The sequence below is a fragment of the Rissa tridactyla genome, chromosome 9, assembly GCF_028500815.1.
Source record: "Rissa tridactyla isolate bRisTri1 chromosome 9, bRisTri1.patW.cur.20221130, whole genome shotgun sequence".
NCBI lineage: Eukaryota > Metazoa > Chordata > Aves > Charadriiformes > Laridae > Rissa > Rissa tridactyla.
Window position 1 is genome coordinate 36,150,141 of NC_071474.1, and position 20,657 is coordinate 36,170,797.

Here is a 20,657-nt window from a genome sequence, read left to right on the forward strand (position 1 = left end):
ATAAATTTGTCTTGTCAGTCTGGGAAAGGATCTTGAATAGAAGGATCCCTCAAAGAGAGTTGTAACAAAATGAGAGACAATTTATCTGTGATACCTGATTATCTCATCCTTAACCAGCCCTGTAGTTGATGCCAGATTTGAATTAGCAGATATTGGGCAACAGTGCAGTTAGGCAGCTGTTTCTCTGAGCATATAAAAGTGTTCAGAGTAATTAAAAAAACCACCTCTCTTCCTCAAATGTGCTTTAATAGTCATCTTTTGTATGTAATCTCTCTGACTAAATAGCTTTTAGAGTCCTTTAGATTTTAATTTTTAGAAAGTATATCTCTGATAGTTTAAGGCTAATCCAGCTGTTACGGCATAGGAGCTAATTCTATAGTTCTAGCACAGACTTCTCTTAAAATAACTGGAAGCATTTCTGGAGTTGGAAAGTCTTGAATTAGTTTTCATGATAATAATTTCTGTGACTGTGTGAATGTGACTTCAAATTGTCGGTGACCTACGAGGAGGAACGTTGGAAGTGTTTGAGATCTTTCAGGTAAATCTGATGTGCTAGCAACTCTAATAATGCCATATAAATTTCATTCCACCAAAGAGGGATTGCTAGTACAAACAGAGCCTTGTTTTGAGAGGTGGAAGTCAGTCAAAGAGCTTTGTAATTGCTGAGTCTTGTTTGCTGCTAATAAACTTTTAAGCCATGTGGTTATTTCTTAGTCTGACGGACTGTAGAAGCAGCAGTTGGAGAGTAAGGCTGAAATAAAAAACCGTTGCTCTTCCACCCTCCATGCATGCATCTCTCTGGCATAAACTCTTGGGTGACAGGGTTTTTTAAACACCTGTCAATATTCACCAGATATGTATTTTATCTTGTATCACACATTTATTTTAGAATTTCACACTGTTGCATGCTGTTTATATAGAGCTTAGAAACATCCTGAGTTTTTATAAGTTAGGAACACCTGTCAGCTCCCACGGACTTGGAAAGCTCTCAGCCTGGACCTCGAGCTCTCTGAATCCCAGGCTGCCTTTTCAGGGCCTGTTGCATTGCCCCTACCATAGGGAGGACCACTTGCTGAGTGGAAGCCATGGATATCATGCTGCAAGTAGTCCACAGCAGTACCTTTTACAGGTCATGCAGTAAGTCAGTAGTAGGGATGAGATTAGACAATTGCCAGGCTCCGAATGCCTTTTCTTTTCTTTAACATCACATATTTGAGATGTCAGCAGTGTTTGATGTGCGTAAGTTCGCTCACAGCCACTTATCCTGTAAAAACCTTTTACTTATCCTGTAAAAACCACCTGGATACTAAATGTTCCCCTTCTGACCCTCTCTCTGAAAGGGGCTGGTGCAACCTCAGTGTTTCTTTGTTTCAGGTGTCACCTTGCCCTGCATAGTTCCTGGAGCATACGGGCCCCCAGGGACTCACGGCTTTCCAGGATTGCCAGGTAGGGAGACAAGCTGATTGCAATGTGCTGGCTGACTACCAAAAAGCACTTATTCCTCAAGGAAGATAATACCTGCTAATTAATCTCCTCAGAGTGATAATTATTCCAGAGAGTTAGCTGGCAGAACCATGTTCTTTTTTTTTCCGAAGAGACTAGGATTAAATCCCATGGAGGTTCATAATGACTGCACCATTTTTTCCCGTTCAAGTAGCCTCTGAACACAAACCCTCTCCTTCTCTGTTTATGTCGCTGATGAAACAGCCATAGCTTTGAGACTTTATTTAGCTTAAATTGTTTATCCAGTATTTTCAGCACTAGCTTTGTATAAAAGATCCTGTTTTCTCGTGCTGTGTTTTGTCTTCCACCATTCATTCATTAATATGATTTATTAATATATTTTTACCCTTAGGTCCCAAAGGCAGCAAAGGTTTTCCTGGCATTCCAGGCCAACCTGGATTACATGGCTCAAAGGGACAGCCAGGGTCTCCAGGAGTAATAGGCTTGCAAGGGGAACCTGGTAAGAGGGGAAGTTACTGGAGTTCTTTTTAATGTCTGATAAACGTGTACAGCATTTTATCAAAAGAGTTGTCTGACCTTTTCTGCCTGATACATTCATAATGCTCCATTGAGAGCTCCATTGTGGTCCTAAATGCAATCTCTGCAAGCAAACGATTGCAGCTTGGAAGGAAACAAAAGAAATGTTTCAGATACTTGTTACTTGCCTATAATATTATATTGCTGCTGGGAGAAAAGAGGCCAATCAACACAACTTGTTTCTCCAGAGGCTGTTGTCATGTGCTTTGTTACAGTTTAGATTAACTACAAGTTCAGTGTAAAACTTGTTTTAAGCCACGTGGTACTCTGGCAAAAGCACGCTGTACGCAGTGTTTGGACTCATTTTAGCTGTGGGAATTTCTGATGGTTGCGTAAATAAAGAACAAGAAGCAGAGGTGGTGAGAGAAGATCCCTAAAGCTAGGATGCTGTGTATCCATCAAGTTTCTCTGGATATAGCTGAAGAAATCTCTCATCCTTTCACTACATTAAAGGGGGTGCCATCTTTATGGGGTCACTGATTTCGTGACGTGACCCCTGGGCAGTGTGACACATCCACACAGCAGTGCAGTTTAGTGTCTGCTTGGTACAGGGAGAGTACTTTCCAGTCCTCCTTGTACCAAGGCTGCCAGTGTCTTCTGCCCCACAGTGCCAGAAGCTGTCTGACATAGAGGACAGAGTAAGAAAATTGTGATGAATATAACATCTTTGCAGCTTTTCTGGTTGATAGTGATAGTGAGATACTGTCTGTCTGTAGCATGAAATAGCCACCTTCCTCCTTTTTTGTCCTTTTTGACTAATCTGCCATCTAGTGAAATCAAGCTTGTAAAGCTGCAACTAGCTGCAGCTCCCAGATACTCCTAAAATATTCTTTTCTTTAAAAAAAAAAAAAAAAATTATATGAGAACAATATGAAAGGATATTTTATCTGTTTTAAACAGTTTCATCACTTTCTGTCACCAATTATTGTTTCTAATTCAGTACTGAAACATTCTGCAACTTTCCAAACAAATTTTTCTTGCATGGAAATTTTTAAAAAGTTGATTTTACTAGAGATGTTATTGGAGCAGATATTCTGTGTTTCTGCTGAGTGACGTTTACTGTTTTTCCCTTTAAGGGTTCCCTGGGCCTCGAGGAGAGCAAGGGTCACAAGGACTTCCAGGACTGGATGGAACGGATGGTTTGCCTGGGAAAATGGGTGCTTCAGGCTTAGCTGGAACAAAAGGAGCTCCTGGAGATGTATTTGGTGCTGAAAGTGGAGCCCTAGGAGAGCATGGCCGACCTGGACTCCCAGGTGATAAAGGGCTTACGGGTGATCTTGGATTTCCAGGGCCGAAAGGTAAGCACTGACACTGCTTGTATCTGGGAATATCAAACTGCTGCTCTTTCAAAAATCTTTTGTCTTTCCAGTCTCTTTAAGGTACTGTGCTAGCGGTCCACTAAGCTGCTCACAGGTGGTGATTTGATGGTTTTCTCTTCAAATCTAATGCAACTCAAAGGCATTTATTAAAACTCTCATTTTAATTAAAAGCGTGAATTTTGTTCCTCTCTGTTCCCAGGATTAGACGGAAGACCAGGCCTCCTAGGTATTAAAGGCGAACTGGGTAATCCAGGATATTCGGGTGTCCCTGGATTGCGGGGACCTCCTGGTCCTGGAGGCCCTTTTGGCATTAAGGGAAAACCGGGACCCTTGGGGTCACCTGGCCTTGCAGGAGCACCAGGTATGTAATGTCTTCAAATGAAGACAAGTAGCTAAGCTGAAGCTGCAGTGTTGAGGAAGTGTGGGAGAGATTTGGCATTTGCTGGGAGTGAGCTCCTACTTCTGATTAGGGGTAACAGAGTGCAGAATTCGAGCCTTTTGCCTCTGACTGCTGGGCAACTCCTGCCTAGAAATGGCGCACCAAGGCTGTAAGAAGTACAGCAGAAAGATAGGAGAAAGCATCCTAAGTGTCTTCATGTTTTTAACATCTCTGCTCTTATATGCTGGCTGTATCATTGACTAGTCTTCATTTCCCATTTTTATGACAATTACTTTATAATGTATAAGGTTGCTTGAAATGTGACTTTGATAGATTGAAAAATTGTTGGCTTTCTCAGAACAAGCACTTCAGTCTTCTCTATCTTTCTCTTCGCTGGGGCAGAAGAAAAATTTATTTCCCTTCGCTTTAAGGGGAAAAAATCCCACCACTTGAGTACAGCAGTGACTAAAGTGTTTCACGATAACAGAACACGCGAGACTTGAGAACCAAGCAAAGAGGGACCTGGGAATAAGTAGATAATGTTCTGTGACATAACTCATGTGTTCTGACATAGAGAATGACAGTGCTGGAACACAGTGACAACAGATGAATTAAAGCGTTAATGTCATTTGAGATTAAAATCATAGAGTTTTAAAGCTTTTTTTATTTTGATGTTAGCATTGCTTTTACCTCTCTGTTGTTTTACATTTTTGGACTGTATGCCATATATGACTTTCCTTCAACTGTTTTTAAAAACTTCCATTGCTAGGACGATAAGCTCCAAACAATTAAGTTTTTTGCAGATGTAGTCTCTCTGAATCATTAATTTCTTTTGTATCCTTTTTCTTTCTGTTTACATATTTTGTCTGTTTTTTCCTTCACCATGTTTCTATTCCATTTATCATCAACTCTCCTTTTCTGATGTCACACTGTTTGGTTATGCGTTCTTCACATAGGCTGTCAAGGTGAGAAAATGCAGTGTAGCATAAAAGCTCATGGACTAACAACCTAGCTTTTAATGCTACAAGAATTGCATTGACTATAGGTGATACCCCTTATTATTGCTAATCAAACCAGAAGGCAAAGAACCATTGTAGTGAGAATGCTCAGACAGTAACAAAGCCTGAAGCCTATAAGGAAATCCTTACTATGTACAGATCTTAAGTCTGTGTGTTTTCTTTGTCTTCTTAAATAAAGCAGCCATTTGATCTTCTGCATTAAAAAATACTGGGTTGTAGCTTAAAACATTTAAGCCCTGAGTATAACAAAGCCCATATATTGTGTGCTACTGCTGCAAATGCCATTTTTCAGAAGCCACCTGACTTTTCCTTCTCATCCTCTCTTTGGATCTGAGCATTCTATTTTCAATGGTTTGAACCTTTATTTAAAATTGTAAACCATTACAAAGCTTCAGCTAGAAACATTCTGAAAACATTCAGAGGCAAAACAGTGCATATGATGTTGGTTTTGTGACAGCACAATCAGAAGCTTGTTCCCTTAGCAAGCAATTTGCTCTTGAGAAGTAACAACACTTTAACTACCAAGGTGGAAAAGAAACTTGTCAAAACAAGCCTCTCCAATTGATCTCTGGTCCACCCAGAGGACGGGGTAGGTAGCAGAAGCTGGCATTAACGATGCTCCCCATTCTGGTTTGGCTGCCTTGATGATAAAGGTAAGACTGGTGCGCTACAGTTTAGTGTCTGGTAAAGGAGACAAAAATGGATACATCATAAGGGGTTTCACTCTTGCCAGTTGTGTAGTGATGTAGGCAGTAACCCTCTTCATAGGTATTTTATTGTTAGATGACTAATGCTTTTGCAATTCTAAGCTTTATGCCTTCTAGTAGGCTGCATGTGCCGTAAGGTCCATTTGTCATATTAAAAAGTAATGCTGTGTTTAAAGAGTTTGGGAAGCTGTCCACAAATTGTCCTCATGTTTGTGTGACATAATCTACTGAGTTCTTTCTTGCATTGATTCAGGACTTCCTGGAGTCAAAGGCCTGACTGGGGATGTAGGTCCACAAGGCCCTGCTGGTATGAAAGGCTTCCCAGGTCTTGATGGTGCTCCAGGATCTCCTGGTGAAAGAGGATTCTTAGGGCCACCTGGGCCTTTTGGTCAAGATGGACGTCCAGGTTTCTCTGGGCCAAAAGGTATGTGTTCCACTAGGGAAGTAGTCTGAGATTACTGTGCTCACAAAAAGAAAACCCTGTTAATACTGATTTTTAGGCCCAACTTGTCAGAAGAGAATGAATTCCCAACTAGTGGTGGAATGCATTTGTTTTGCTGCTGAGTTATGAATTACGAATGATGGATTTAATTATCAAATCATGGTCATAAGGAGATACATCTTAAAGGACTTGGGCCCTTTTGGACAAAGAATCATGTAAAGCAAGATAGAAAGACAAGAACATTGAAGAGATGAGGAATATTGTATGAAATTTATAGAAGGGATAGAATGAACCACAAACCAAATGGGAAGTAAAAGTTTACATCTGTATGGTCACTAAGCACCAATACAATAGTTGGTTACTTGGAGAATGCTGTTATTTTATGCGGAGAGCAATAGAGCTATGTAACTGCATGTTGCTCTCTTGGAAATTGATTGGGTTTTGCTCTCCAGTGGAGGCAGAACCAGGCTCTCAAAGGTGAACTGAAAAGTGCTGGCTGAAAGTATCATGAGTGGAAGTGACCCATGAGAGAAGCGGCCGTGCCGTGCTTACACCATGAAGTTTTACTTCCCAGATTTGGGTGATTGGATAGACCCATGCTGCCTCTACCTGCCAGCTAGGTTGGTATGCAGTGTACCAGAAGAAACTAATTTTCCCTTTCTGTTTCTCAACTTTTCTATACAGGCGAGAAAGGGTCTTCTGGCCTGCTTGGTTTCCCTGGCATGCCAGGCCTGCCTGGTGTTCCAGGGGTGAATGGGTTTAAAGGAACTCCTGGTACAGCTGGAGGAAAGGGGAGCCCTGGCGCTGTGGGACTCCAAGGTCAAAAAGGTGAGAAACAGCTGAAAGGCTTTTGCTGGCTATGCAGCAGAGAGACTTAGGACATCCTTCTGAGATGTCTGCGTATTTAAAGTTTTCTTCTAAATACTGTGTTCTTTTCTTCCTTGTGAAATACTTTGGCCTGGTTGCCAAAGATGCTGAGCACTTACTGATGAATTTGCATCAGGAGATATGGAAGTTCTGCTTTTGTCTGGGAGCCTCTAGTGTAATATCCTTTCTCTGTTAAATTATTTTGCAAGATTTCCTGACTTCTTATTTCTTCAGGTGACAGAGGTGATGTAGGTCCACCTGGGCTTCCTGTTCTTGGGCCTCCAGAACAGGCACTGCAGTTCAAAGGAGACAAAGGAGATCCTGGATTAGCTGGACTTGGAGGATTCCCTGGACCTAGAGGTATTTCACAACGTTGTAGTTAGCTGCCAGTATCAGTTGTTCAGTAACTGTGCTTATTCTCTGTGGAATATGGTCTGTTCTTTTGACAGTACCTGCAGTATTGCTATTTTCTGTTCTCTCATTCACGTTCTGTAGCAAAATTTGCATATGGGAATTCTGATTTTTGAGAAAACAATTTTGAAGCTCGGTTCTGCAGAGCTAATGTCATCCCTTCCTCCTCTTTAAAGGGGAGCTTTGAATTTAGACAAATGAGCTGAATGTCTGTATTATGAAATGAAATTACAGTCTTTTGTATAACCCAGGTGATAAAGGAGTCCCAGGAAGCCGTGGACAGCCTGGTCCCCCTGGTCCAATTGGGTCAGCAAGCAAAGAGAGGGGTCTCCATGGTGACCCAGGCTTCCCTGGTCCACCCGGACAGCCTGGGCTGCCAGGACAGAAGGGTGCACATGGTATCATAGGATTTCCAGGAATGCCAGGAGAGAGGGTAAATACCTTCTTAAGTATCTTCATCTTCTCTAAGTGCTTTTATGAAAATCCTGTGTTCTGATTGGTACTTCTGTAGCAAAGCAGCAGAAGCTGGCAGGATTTTTCCTTATAAAACTTCTAGATTGTTTTTGTTTGGCTCATACTGTTGAATGACACTTTGGATAGTATTTCTTCCTACATCTTTGCAGTCTGTTATCCCGCATGACCCAAACTTGGAACAGCAAGAATAAAAAGCAAAGGCTAATTTTGTTTTGTTTTTTTTTTTCAGGGTTCAGATGGTATCACAGGAACACTTGGGTTCCCAGGACCTATTGGCATCCCTGGTCCAAAGGGTAAGAAATCTTTTGTAGTGTGCATGGTCTTTCAGTACACAAAGTCCTAATATTCATGACTAAAATGAATGAGTCGTGTTCTACAAGTGTCCATTGCTCTCCAGTACATGTCCCCTTGTAAAGGGGCTTCATTCAAGTGAGACCAGTCCCAAGCCAAATGTGTAAATACTTTTTGGGCCTTTGAAAGTTTGGCCACAGCACTGTGTGAAGCATGTTGGACACAGTACAAGAGGCATCCTTCTCTCTCATCCCCCTGTGTCAAAAGTATAAAGGGCAGGATGTTGTGGAATTACCCATTAATGTTTGTCTTATCATGAATTTTCACGGGTGAATTTGCATCCATTGCTGTTTATCAGCATTTTCAAACTCAGGTACATCACTTACTATTGTCTTTTTTTGCTCCATGGATTTGAAGTATAGACAAGGTTTATTTTCATAAGCAAGGCTATTGAGCAGCCCTGAAAACTGCTCCCCACAGTCAATTAGGGAATGGCCTCCCCACCTTGTCTTTCTTTTCCAGGTGACCAAGGAGAGACTGTTGGCATTCCTGGCATTCCTGGAGCAAAAGGAGAGCGAGGGGACCCGGGGTTCCCAGGTAATGTAGCCCTTGATTGCTTACTTCAAGAAAGCAAAATTCTAGAGATTAAACAAGTTAGCATTGCCCAATTTGGGATTTTTGTAATCTATAAATGTAAATACTTTAGTCCTCTCCTGGAAGTGAGATTTGAGGAGTCTGGAATCCAGGTGGTGCACAAATCTGGGTGATAATGAACATGCCTGAGAACAGCTCAATTCTAATGCTGTGTCCCACATCACTTCTTGAGGAGGAACTTGTGAAATTGCACCGGTATTTGGCATCCAGGGAGTCCAGTCCAGCGCCCAGACCATGGCTAAGCAGACACAAGTGCTGCAGCCTCAACATAACGTGTTTCTCGTTCTTTTCATGCCTTCCTCCAGTTTGACTTGTGCTCTAGGCTGCTGTCTGTTTTTCTCCTTTCAGGAGAGAGAGGGAGAGAAGGACTCAAGGGTGAACCAGGCTACCCAGGAAACACTGGGGTCAATGGACTCAAAGGCAGCCCAGGAGATCTTGGCCAAGAAGGACCAGCAGGTACTGCGTTAGGCATCTAAGTTCTGCAGTTCGTGGTGTGACTGTGGAACAACCTCACCGTGCTGTTTCCTTAGCCCTGGTTGCCCTGTCTCAGCGGGGGCTTAAACAAGAAGGTTGACAAGATGATGGGAATTTTTCTTCGACACTAGTGTAAGGTGTCACCTTGTACTCTCGTGACCAATCCTGTGGGTCAACCATGTGATGAATCCTACACAAGGGAAACCTAAAGGAATTCCTTTAACAAATGGGGAAGACCTCAGTTAGATACAAGCAGTAGCAATTTCTTTTCAGCTGCTTGTGGGCAAGCCTGCTCCAAAATCTTCCACTGCAACACTTCTGTCCGTTCTCACTCTAGAGCCAAACCGGCCCGGAAGGATGGCTGCAAGTGTCTTTGGGTAGTGGTGTAACTTCCTGGGAGATTCTCAAATTGTTATCAAGGTTAAAGACGGGAGAACAGTGAAAGTCATTATTGGAATATTTTATTTGAAAAACAATTTCATTAGTTATTCAGTATGTGAACTGCTCCAGTGTGTCACATGGTGGATGATAAAGAATGTCATTGCTATGATTAAAAAAAAATCTATCAAATAAACAAATAAATAGCTTAATAAGTGCTATGCTAGTAGTAGTAATGAGGAGAGATGTGGATCTGGTTTTGCTTTATCTAAATAGCTGTTTATTCACGCATCTTGTGGGGAGTTAAGTGCAGGAACAGAAGCTGTAAGATGGAGCTGTGAGCTGTTCCGTCCTGGAAGTGTAGTACAGGAACGTTCTTCTGCTTGTTTTTAGGAATTCCTGGAAATGCTGGGCTGAGAGGAATCCCTGGGCCACCAGGACCTCCAGGGCAGCCAGGATCTGTTGGATTCCCTGGAGCTCGTGGAACAGCGGGCCCTAAAGGTATATGTGGAGCCTGCACATGGCGGGAGATATTGGGTCAGAAAACCAGTGTTTCGGCCAAGTATATCGCAGCAGGCAGGCAGCACTCTTGTGTGGGCCAGCTGTGCGTGGGAAATCAGCTCATTTCTTGGCAATGTTAGTGCAGGCACCAGCTGCACTAGAAATGAGCAGAGGAGTGGTTGGAAAGGGAGAGGCTTTCACTTGATTTGGATCACCAATGGCTGTTCACTGAGGGTAAAACTGGTGAGAGCAGTGAGAAAAGTTTCCATGAAGGGAGCTTGTGTGAAGGAAGACTTTACCGGCTGTGTTCCTCTGTGTGTCAGGTTTCTCATATGTGTTGCAGCCCCAATGAACCATCTTGTGCATTTCCACCTAACTAGATTATTTGCTTATTTGCTCACTTATGTGTTTCCAATGTCTCTTCAGGGTTTCATGGATTTCCAGGTTTAAATGGTCTGAATGGCTTGCCAGGCACAAAAGGGTCTCCTGGAACGCCAGGTAAAGGAAATGCGTAGTAGAAGCGTCGTAGCTGGAGAAACACATACACTGGTCCATCATGAGAGCAGCATTCCCCACAAAATTCCCCTATTTCACCCAGTTCTGGATTTAATTATAACCTGAAGAAAAACTTCCGGATACTGAATGTGCATGAAAAAATTCTTCTTTAATGCCAATAAGGATAGGATGCAGCCTCTGGAGTGAAGAAACTTTTCTGGTGATAGTTGTCCTTGAATTCCTGAAGGACTATGTCACTGCTGGAAAGTCTGTGGAAGGAAATCATAAAACTCTTCCATTTCTAATGGATGTTTGGTTTTAGCAGGGCAGCATCAAATGCTTGCTTTGAGTTGGGCTTAGCGATGGCATGTTTCCTTACTGCTTTCCATAGCCCTCCATTATATGGAGCTCAAGAAAGGCATCAGTAAAATCAGGTGATTTCTTTGATTAGATTCTGGATTCTGCATTTGGGAAGCTTCTGGATTTTTTTCATATTTTTTAATTGTGTGAAATAGAATGTGGTTCTGTTTCGCAAATAGTGTTTTACTGTATGTCAAGAAACGGAGAAAGACCTTTCCAGAGATTTGTTCAGTTACAGTCCTCTTGCAAAGCAGCACTTAAAATTTGTGGTTGACATTTTATGCATGAAAATGGACAAACAGTCTAGATGTGTACAACTCAAACAATACCTGTGTTTTCTTTGTTTAAAACATTCTCTACTGGAAGGTAATGATTTACAGCATATAGATCCTTCACAATTTTCCTATCTGAGAGAGCTGCTTAGTATTTCAACTTACCAGAGTGACGTGCTGAACATCTCCCTGCAGCTCTTCCTGGGAGCCTTTGCCCTGCACCACTTGTGCCTCAGTGTGTCTTCCGCAGTAGTCTGTGTAAACTGATCTCTCCATGTTGGAGCATGAAGGCCACTAGATTATTTAAAGACCAGAAGCTTGAATTGCATCCTCTTGAAAGACACAGCATACAGGCTGGCAGGCAAATCCGGTCACAGGAGTGCTATTTTCACATCCTTGTGCAAGAGCTTGTGGGAAGACCAGAACAGTCATATGCTTCTCTCTCATTGCTTAAATTCACTCTGCACAACTGAAAACAGCAGAGAGAGTAGTAAATGGCTAGTTTTTTATTACAACTCAGTTCGTTTAATAATTTAACTGCTATTAGGCAATTTGAATAGGGTTTCTTATCTTTGTTAACCATGTTTAATTAGGTCTGAGTGAAGCTGGACTGAAAGGCCCTGCAGGTCTCCCAGGTCCAAAGGGTGAAGAAGGTTCTCCAGGCTTGGGTAGAGGACCTCTAGGATTCCCTGGACCAAAAGGCTCATCAGGAGACATGGGTAAATACTGATGTTCTGGAAGCCCATCAGGATGTATTGCAGCTCAGGTTAATGGGTTGCATGGTCAGCAGAATTACCAGAGAGAGATACTATAAAGCCACAGAGGTGGTTAGTACTTTGACAGGTAAACGTTAAATCTGTGATGTGGCTATGTATTTGAGAAACAGTTGGTTACATAGTTCTCACAGTGTCTATACCTGTCCTGAACAGCAGAATATAGCAATATTTCCCCTCATGTAGTGAGATGTCTTTGTTCCCCTCAATTTAAATGCTACTCAGTCACTACTTTTGTCCATGTTTGTGAAGATCACTGAAAAACTTTGGGTATATTCTCTCACTTTGTATTTCTTATTCTAGGTCCCCCTGGTCCTGTGGGACTACCTGGCTTGCCAGGAAAACCTGGAGTTTCTCTTCCTTCTGATATACGTGGGAGACCTGGGGATGCTGGCCATCCAGGAACTGATGGGAGTTCAGGTATAGAGAGAGGCCTTTTAAGGAGAGTGGATTCACTAAGGGGATTTCTGTTTGTTTATGTGCTTCCTTTGAAGAGGTCTGAGGGGAAATGACTTGAATGGGTACTGACACTTCAATAACTTGGCGCTTAGATCAGGCATCGAGATCTGTTTTCGGTTCCTGCTGTTGAATCCTGATTTGATTTAGCCTGTCATTGAAGTGCTCTAGTCCAAATTAATTTCACCTATTGTGGTACTAAAGACAGAGTTGGACACTAAGGTAGGTACTTCAGTCCAGTGTAGTATGTCTAAATTTGGACACCAGCTCCATTTTGGACTTTGGTTTCCACAGCTGTAATCATAGGCTCTGTGTGAATATCGGAAGTATCCTGTGTGAGTTGGGAGGCAGCAAAGCTTCATTGCTACTTAGAGGTACATAAGAAGCACTTGCCGTAGGGTTGACAGCAAGGATAGTTTGAAAGATTTGTCATGATGGCATTGGTACCCATTCTGTACCTCACAGCCTTGTTGGAGAGGCTGAGACTCTCCAAGGATTTGAAACCACTGCTCTCGTTCTGCTAGGGAATGTCTTGAGTCACCAGGCTTTCTACCTGGTGAGGCAAGGGCTATGCTCAGGCCCAGAATTTGATGCTAAATTACTGTGGTTAAAAGGATTTAAAAGTTTATGAGACCTAAGTGGATATAAGGGGGCGGGGTCTGGTCCTTTGCCTTCAGGAGGAGGACACCCCTGGAAATATAGATACTCAAACAATGACTGTCCTCTAGAAAGACGTGCTGGGGGTAGCCCCAGTGTTTACTTTGCCCCGTGAGCAGATTGTGCTAATTACCCCTGTTGTTCTAGGTCTTCCAGGTCCTCCGGGACCACGAGGTCCCCCTGGCCCAGCTTCTGACCAAGGTGACACAGGCAATCCAGGTTTCCCTGGTGTTCTTGGCTTGCGAGGCACTAAGGGTGACGTGGGACCCACTGGTCCAATTGGACTCCCTGGGGCATCCGGATTCAAAGGTAATTTTTCCTCGAAAGGGTCTGGGTGCGGTTTGGCAGCTGTCACCTTGACAGTATCAATGGTTATTGTGTGATTAGTGTGACTGCTTTGGAACGGCAGGATCAGGATCCTATGCTTAACCCCTGAGGTCTTTAGCTGTGTATCTTTGCAGGTATAAGAGGTGAGCCTGGCCTTATGGGGATGCCAGGTAAAGATGGGCCTCCAGGGGATCCTGGTTACCCTGGGCTGAAAGGTGAAATGGGCCGTCGAGGTGAGTGCTGGAGGATTTGAAAAGCTGTACTTCATTGCACATGGTTTGGGCTGGGGAAAATTTCAGAGCTCTCTTAATGGGCTTATTTGGGGGACTCATAGTTTCTTAGATGCTGAAATAATTTAGAAAGAGCTTGACGTACCACTTTTTACAAAGATACCCAGTGCTGATGTACTAAGGCAGTCTTGATTTGACTTTGTGTCAGTATTATCAAAACTGTGAATTTTTTGTGGGGTACTTACACTGTCATTTGTACCACATGCAGGTCTCCCTGGCCGACAAGGGGCTCCAGGTATAACTCCACAGCCAGAAGAAGTCACAGCCCCTGCAGGCTTACCTGGTCTGCCAGGAATTGATGGGGTCCCTGGCTTTGATGGAGATCCTGGATTTCAGGGCCCAGCTGGAAAACCAGGTAAAAAGCAGACTCAGATCACCGAAATGCTGGCCTTCTGGAAGAACAGCATTACTTTCTCAAATGCATTAGGAAGGGTTACAGTTTTTTCTAATAAAGGAAATAATTCCAGGAAAATGAATACAAATATCTTTGTTTATTGTTATTAGAATGTATTTGATAAGTTCTGTTCATGCACTTGTATATAGTCTTTTAATTAGGTTTCTAGAATTAGGTGCAGCAGCCTGTGATGTGGCTGATATGACACAGGCTTTGGTACTAGCAGGTGGAGTTGTCATGGAAATGATTCACCACTGAGAATTATTTGAATTGTCAATGAACTACTGTAACTGGAGAAGTGCTGGGAACTTCAGCCTGCCCCACTGTCGTTCGTATTGTTTGGCAAAGCAGCTTTCGTGGTTCTTACACCAATTGGCTCTCCTAGGCCCAGCAAGGCCCCGTGATTCCTTTCTCAGTGCTGCCATTTAGGCGATTTTTAAATGTTAGTATTCTCTTTTATTCATGAAAACTCCTAGAGCGGGAGCATCACTTAGCTCTAGTCCTTCCCCTCAGGTGCTATCCTAAATCCCATCACAGGGAATAGAGCTGTGTTAGTTCCTGGGTTCCTGTTGCCAGTTCCTAAAGTGAGTAAATGTGCAGGGAGTAAAAGCTGAGAGCGCCTTTATTAACACTGGTCAGGCAATCAGGTAACAGATGCTGCAGAGCAACAGAAAGAGAGAAGTTCACTGGGAAATGACCCCTATTTATACTATTTTTAATGCTTAACCTTTACAAAAGTTGTGCAAATGTACACCCATCTGTTTCCCAGTCACATGTGTCTTTATACTAATATTAACCTTCCACATTACTGATCACATGCTGGGTGTCTCGCTCTGTGCATAACGCCTTCTGTCTCTTTATACTATTTCTTTATATTTTAACTAGTAACATCCCGAACACTTATTTCATTGTTGGCTTATCCAGTCCATGCCAGAACTTTCTGGTTTGGGGTCAGGACAGTCCTGAATGGATTTTAAAGGTCCCTAGGCAGGCATCTTCTCTTACATCCCACTAAATTTATATTTTGAGCACCCTTCACTGCCCTGAGACTTTTTAAAGATTTGCCAGTCAGATGCTCATCATGGAATAGTGGGCAAGGTGAATTCAGTTCAAGTCAATGGCTCTAATTTTATATAATATTTAGGCTGAACACCAAGGCTTCTGGTTTTAAAAAAGGGTGAAATCAAGCAAAAAAAGTGCCTTTAAGTCTTAAGCAAAATTTCAGAAAGGTAGGTCAACTTTCTTCAGCTTACAACAGCTGCACCATTATACTAGAGGATTCATGCTTTCACAGGCTTTTCACAGTCTCTTGTGAGATGGAGATGAGAAGAGTTCACAGACTTCCACAGCCGTCAGATTGAAACCTGAGTCTTAGGTCCAATGTGGCTTCAGACTAAAATCAGTAGCTTATCCCAGATCTCAGTGCTGCATTTTCAGGCTTGTCCAGGTGTTCAGCTGCATCTCTTGATCCTCTAACAGACAATCGGATCATGTGGAATCCCTGTATGGAGTTAGTTGTTTGTAACAAGAGTGAAGAGTGAGCTCTCAGCATGGCTGCTGACAATGTATTTCTCTTCTGAAACATGATTGCTGGACTGAAGGCATTAGTATGAGGAAATAATGGCAGTAATAATTGTATTTCATTTCAGGTACAAAAGGTCTGCCAGGAAGACCTGGTTTGAAAGGACGTGATGGTTTACCTGGATCACCTGGCATAGTTGGGGATCCAGGACCTTCAGGTGCCCCAGGACCACAAGGATTTGAAGGTAATTTTATAATTTGGGGAGCACAGATCAGAAAGAAGCAGTCGGTAGCATTCTTTTTGCCTTACAGATTCTGCAGAGACCCTCCCCAACCCAATTACCTTGGGAAGACCAGGGGTTGTACACGATCTTGTGTCTTGTATCTGCAGTGAAGTAAATTTAATCTTCAGTGAGGAAGATTATGTCACATGTCATTGTTGTCTGTCGCTGATGGTGTTTCCCTAGGTACAGTTCTGAACATCTTTTGGTTGTAAAGTTTTGTGGATGTGGGAGTCATCTTGAAGATTTAAAAGAGCGAAATGGTATTCCCAGAGAAGACAGCTGTCAGGGCTGGATGGTAAAGGGACAGTGAGGACAGCGAGAGAGAAGTTTTTGCTTCTGCTGCAGATTTGTTGTACCACTTTTGGCCTTTCTGTGTCAAAGGAATATCATCATGAAGAACGCTATAGGAAAAATGAGTTTATTAGGTTTTGGTTGGTGCTTCGAGATCCTCAGAATTATTGTACTGTGAGATATGTGCTAACACATTGGCACCAGAGTTGAGAGAAAGAAAATTAAATGAGGTAGGAAATAGGTGGCTGCCGATGTGAAATGACTGCTTTTGGAACTGTTAAGTCTAGTTACTCATACAACAACCATCAATACGTGGGCTTCTCATTGTACAAGACTGACATATAAACACAATGACAGCAATGCCAAAATTGGGTATAGAGCCAGCTGATGTCCACACTGCATATTAGTAATAGTGACTCCTTTTCTGTCTTCTAGGTGTTGCTGGAAAGCCGGGCTCACTTGGTTTGCCGGGAATGCCTGGTCGGAGCGTGGGCGTTGGATACACTTTAGTGAAGCACAGTCAGTCAGACCAAATCCCACCTTGTCCCGTAGGGATGAACAAGCTCTGGGACGGCTACAGCTTACTTTATGTGGAGGGGCAGGAAAAGTCACACAACCAGGATCTTGGTGAGTTGACAGAATTCTCTCACGCATAAACAACGTAGGCCAAAATCACGTTTCAGATGAGCAATCTTCATTGGTACCGCAGGCAGTTGTAGTAGAGGTGGTGTAAGTCTGCTTGGCCAGAGTCTGTACTGGGAGCAATCTCACTTGTGCCATCCTCCGCCACTCATGTCTGGTGTGTATGAGTTGGAGCATTTGGCAGATGCTTGATATGACCATTTCTCCAATTTTTCCAGGTTTTGCTGGCTCGTGTTTGCCTCGCTTCAGCACCATGCCTTTTATTTACTGCAACATCAATGAAGTGTGCTACTACGCCAGCCGAAATGACAAGTCCTACTGGCTCTCCACCACTGCTCCTATCCCCATGATGCCAGTGGACAGTGTTCAGATCCCACAGTACATCAGTCGTTGCTCAGTGTGTGAAGCACCTTCCCAGGCTGTGGCTGTGCACAGCCAGGACATCACGATCCCACAGTGTCCCCTTGGCTGGCGCAGCCTGTGGATAGGATACTCTTTCCTTATGGTAAGGATGCTCTTGCTAATGCAAAAGCAGCTTTAAACATTTCTAGATCTCCTCTTTGATTAGGTGACTTGAGACTGTATTCTGAGTCATTTACAGAAAACTAGAGCCCTGTAGTTTCTTGCCCCAGTGTGTTTATTTTTTATCAGCTGGCCTGCTGTAGGCTTCCTGAGTTTGTTCCCATTTAGCTGACCGCCTCACCTGGACTGCTCAAGTTCAGTAGTAACATTGACGCAGTAGTTCTGTATTACCACAGATATTCTCTGTTCTTCAACCCTTTAAATGTGGAAATGCTAATTAAGTTACAGTATTGTCTTAATCCCCAGTCTCAGTGGAAAAAGTAAAACATTTCCCATTGCACTCTCCTAGAAGCTCATTAGTCTAAGATTGTTAGAAAAGTATGAAGTCAGCATTATTGTTTCCGAATTTTCCCAGCTTGCAAGTGAAAAGCTCGTTTTCCATTATGCCATGCCTGTAGATTCAGCCTGAGTACATTCCTTTGCTTGTTCAGTTCTAGCCCTGACTCAGAAGACAGATAGACACAGCCAAGGTATCATTTTGGTTGCCTGTTTAACTCCTTTTAACAATGGAACTGGAGAACTCTCCTGTTTGCCTCCCATTCTGTTTCTCTGAAGTCATTTGAATTGGCATCTTTTTTCAGCATACTGCGGCTGGTGCGGAAGGTGGAGGTCAGTCCCTTGTCTCGCCCGGTTCTTGCCTGGAGGATTTCCGTGCTACTCCATTCATTGAATGCAACGGTGCTAGGGGAACGTGCCATTACTTTGCAAACAAGTACAGCTTCTGGCTGACAACCGTTGAACAGTCGCAGCAGTTCGTCAGCGCTCCTCCCTCAGAAACTCTGAAAGCAGGACAGCTTCGAACAAGGGTCAGCCGTTGCCAAGTGTGCATGAAGAACTTGTAGTAACAAAAATGCAGTCATGTTAACAGTCTTTATTACCTAAGAGTAGGCATCACCGATGTGCAGAAGGATAAATTCATAAACCTGCTTTGTGTGTGGTTGATGGGTGAATCAAGACAGCCAGAATTCTACAAAAATTGAGTGTCAAGTCCAGGAGTTTGACTGCGCACAGAGGAGGAAAACACCAGTGCTCTGAAACCTCTGATTTTTTTATGGAACATGGTGCTATGCTTTTAATTCAGTGGGGTTTTTTTTCCCCTCATTTATGGCTACCTCAGAAAGTCTCCGTGAGTTCCTTATTCAGACCAAAGACAAACTGATGTTTCGCATCACACCACTCCTCTGTCCGAGGCACGTACCAGTCACCAAGAGAGACTTTTTAACAGTTAAGCTTTATTAGTGTCTTTGCAAACAGGATTTGGTCTAGTGTAAGGGAAATGAAATACAGAGCTAGCTAAAATTTATCAGTGTATTGTAGGTGACTTAGAAACACTAAGAATTAATGGTTGATAACTGACTTCCTTAGAACGACTCAATTTGTTTTGCTTTGCTTATTGAACAGATGGGCTGTTCTTTCCTCCAGTGACAGGTAATCCATTCTAATGCAGACTCTCATCCATGGTTGACTTTAAAGAGCTACCCCAGTGAAAAATGCAAATATCCATGTGAAGGTGAATCCAAAACACCTCTAGCATTTTTCATAGGTTTTTACTGAAATATATTCCAGGAAAAGTGTTTATTTCAAGGTCTGTGCTTATCTTCTTGCAGTCAAATGATGTGCAGCCACCAGAAACATTTCATTACTATGAACGTAAGTTTCCTTTCTGAGGTAGCCCGGGCACACTTGTTTTGTAGATATTCAAGCTGTGTGTATTTGAAAAGTAGAGGCTTTACTAGGTAGCAGGCAAGCTTACGCACACTGAAGTAAGCAGTTATGGATATACATTTGTTACTTCTACAGGCACGATGTGTTGGGTTTTTCTTCCTCTGGGCTTTATTTCTGTTAGTTTAAAAAATTGTATTTCTGGTGTATGCACTGTTAACTAGTCACACTTTCCTTCAGGGCATAATTAAAGAGAAGTGCCTCTAACTGTATTATGCTTGTATATTTTGAGGGACAGTCGTGAAAAAGGTATGCTAATATATATAATGAATTCATTTAGTTGGGCTAAAGTTATTATTATCAACCCCTCTAGAGTGAAGCATATGAAATCCTTATATATTGACATTCCAGGACATTTGAAAGAAGCGCCTTGCAAATACACTATCCCCTTGGCTTAAAAATGTTTAAGAAAAAAATTGTTCAGAAAACTATTATTAATACAAGACCGAGACGTTATTTTAAAGTATTATCTCTTTCTAGGTTCTAGGGCTCTAGCTCTATCCAGCGAAGTACTTAAGAACATGGTTACTTTTAAGCAGACAATATTTTTGCCTTTAATGATTATTTACATGCATAACATAATACTATCTTCCGAGATCGGGGTCAGAGAGCTCGGCATGTTCTAGAGTTGAACCACACTGGAGACAAGCAGGGAATTTATGAAGAACAATTTAGTCTTTCATTTAACTCATTCCTAATTGGAAGAGGTCTGCAACTGGTTTGCATGTATCTTGCAAATACCTTTAAGGCCTTTTAACACTCCTGCATGGCAATCCTTTTATGCAGAATATCCAATCTACTTCTTAGCTGTCCTAGCACAGACAGATCATATTGTATTTACATCTTGGCTTATGCAAATACAACTTTAGAACACTGTGTACGCACAGTTAAGCTCACTTCTTTTTGAAAATTTGTGCAAATAGCTGGCAAGCTACAGTGAATTCTCCAGCCCTTGGGCTCCCATAGTGCTATAAAGAGGAGTGTCAACCAGGTTTTTTGTCTACAGGGACTTGGTTTTATTTTTGAACACGGACATGTGCAAATACATTTATTATTTTTCCCCAGAATCGGAGCCTTACGCGGTTTAAGCACTGCTGCCTTTAGGGAACTGCTTCTATTGCAATAACCTGGCTCCGCTGCTATCACTGTCCAAACTTCCATCCAGTTCAACACGGCCAGCCTGTTCCCCCACCAGCTGTTCTCTGTCAGGTGTGTGCGGGGGGAATTCCAGTCAGCAGCCATTCTTCCCTCAGCCCCATTTTCATAGATCTGCTTACCCCCACCACAAATACATTTTTCAGAGGTCTGCAAGGCCAAGACCTCCTCCCTGAAGAGCATGTACACAACAGCTAAGAGCTACGTGGGGAATAAGTATGCTGTACTCCACTGATTGATTTTTCTTTTTAATTTATTTTTTAACTTAGGTGCTGCTTTTTTTTTTTTTTAAGCAGTCACTGCTCAAGACTGAGCATTTCAGAGCAAGGGCTTCATTTTCATTTTTGTCTGTGGGGAGGAGAGGGCTACAATTGCTGTTACACAAACAATAAGTTCATTAATTAATTAAGAAGTAACGCCTTATTTTTAAAAAAACATGCAGCTGATCCATGGAGAGGGGGAGAAAATTATATTTTTTCT

General features: G+C 42.6%; 1 protein-coding gene across 1 annotated transcript in view; it reads left to right on the forward strand.

Annotated features, from left to right (window-relative positions):
* Positions 1–20,636, forward strand: part of COL4A6 (collagen type IV alpha 6 chain) — a 137,260-nt gene extending 116,624 nt beyond the window's left edge. The window contains exons 24-45 of the mRNA XM_054214202.1: positions 1,375–1,446; positions 1,856–1,963; positions 3,117–3,338; positions 3,559–3,720; positions 5,718–5,888; positions 6,591–6,734; positions 7,008–7,133; positions 7,436–7,617; positions 7,888–7,951; positions 8,472–8,546; positions 8,952–9,059; positions 9,849–9,956; positions 10,383–10,454; positions 11,677–11,802; positions 12,160–12,276; positions 13,117–13,278; positions 13,431–13,529; positions 13,795–13,941; positions 15,630–15,746; positions 16,512–16,703; positions 16,937–17,223; positions 17,882–20,636. Of these exons, the coding sequence (XP_054070177.1) occupies positions 1,375–1,446; positions 1,856–1,963; positions 3,117–3,338; positions 3,559–3,720; positions 5,718–5,888; positions 6,591–6,734; positions 7,008–7,133; positions 7,436–7,617; positions 7,888–7,951; positions 8,472–8,546; positions 8,952–9,059; positions 9,849–9,956; positions 10,383–10,454; positions 11,677–11,802; positions 12,160–12,276; positions 13,117–13,278; positions 13,431–13,529; positions 13,795–13,941; positions 15,630–15,746; positions 16,512–16,703; positions 16,937–17,223; positions 17,882–18,142 (3,122 nt within the window). The 3' untranslated portion in view covers positions 18,143–20,636. The remainder of the gene's footprint in view (positions 1–1,374; positions 1,447–1,855; positions 1,964–3,116; positions 3,339–3,558; positions 3,721–5,717; positions 5,889–6,590; positions 6,735–7,007; positions 7,134–7,435; positions 7,618–7,887; positions 7,952–8,471; positions 8,547–8,951; positions 9,060–9,848; positions 9,957–10,382; positions 10,455–11,676; positions 11,803–12,159; positions 12,277–13,116; positions 13,279–13,430; positions 13,530–13,794; positions 13,942–15,629; positions 15,747–16,511; positions 16,704–16,936; positions 17,224–17,881) is intronic.
* Positions 20,637–20,657: the final 21 nt, after the last annotated feature.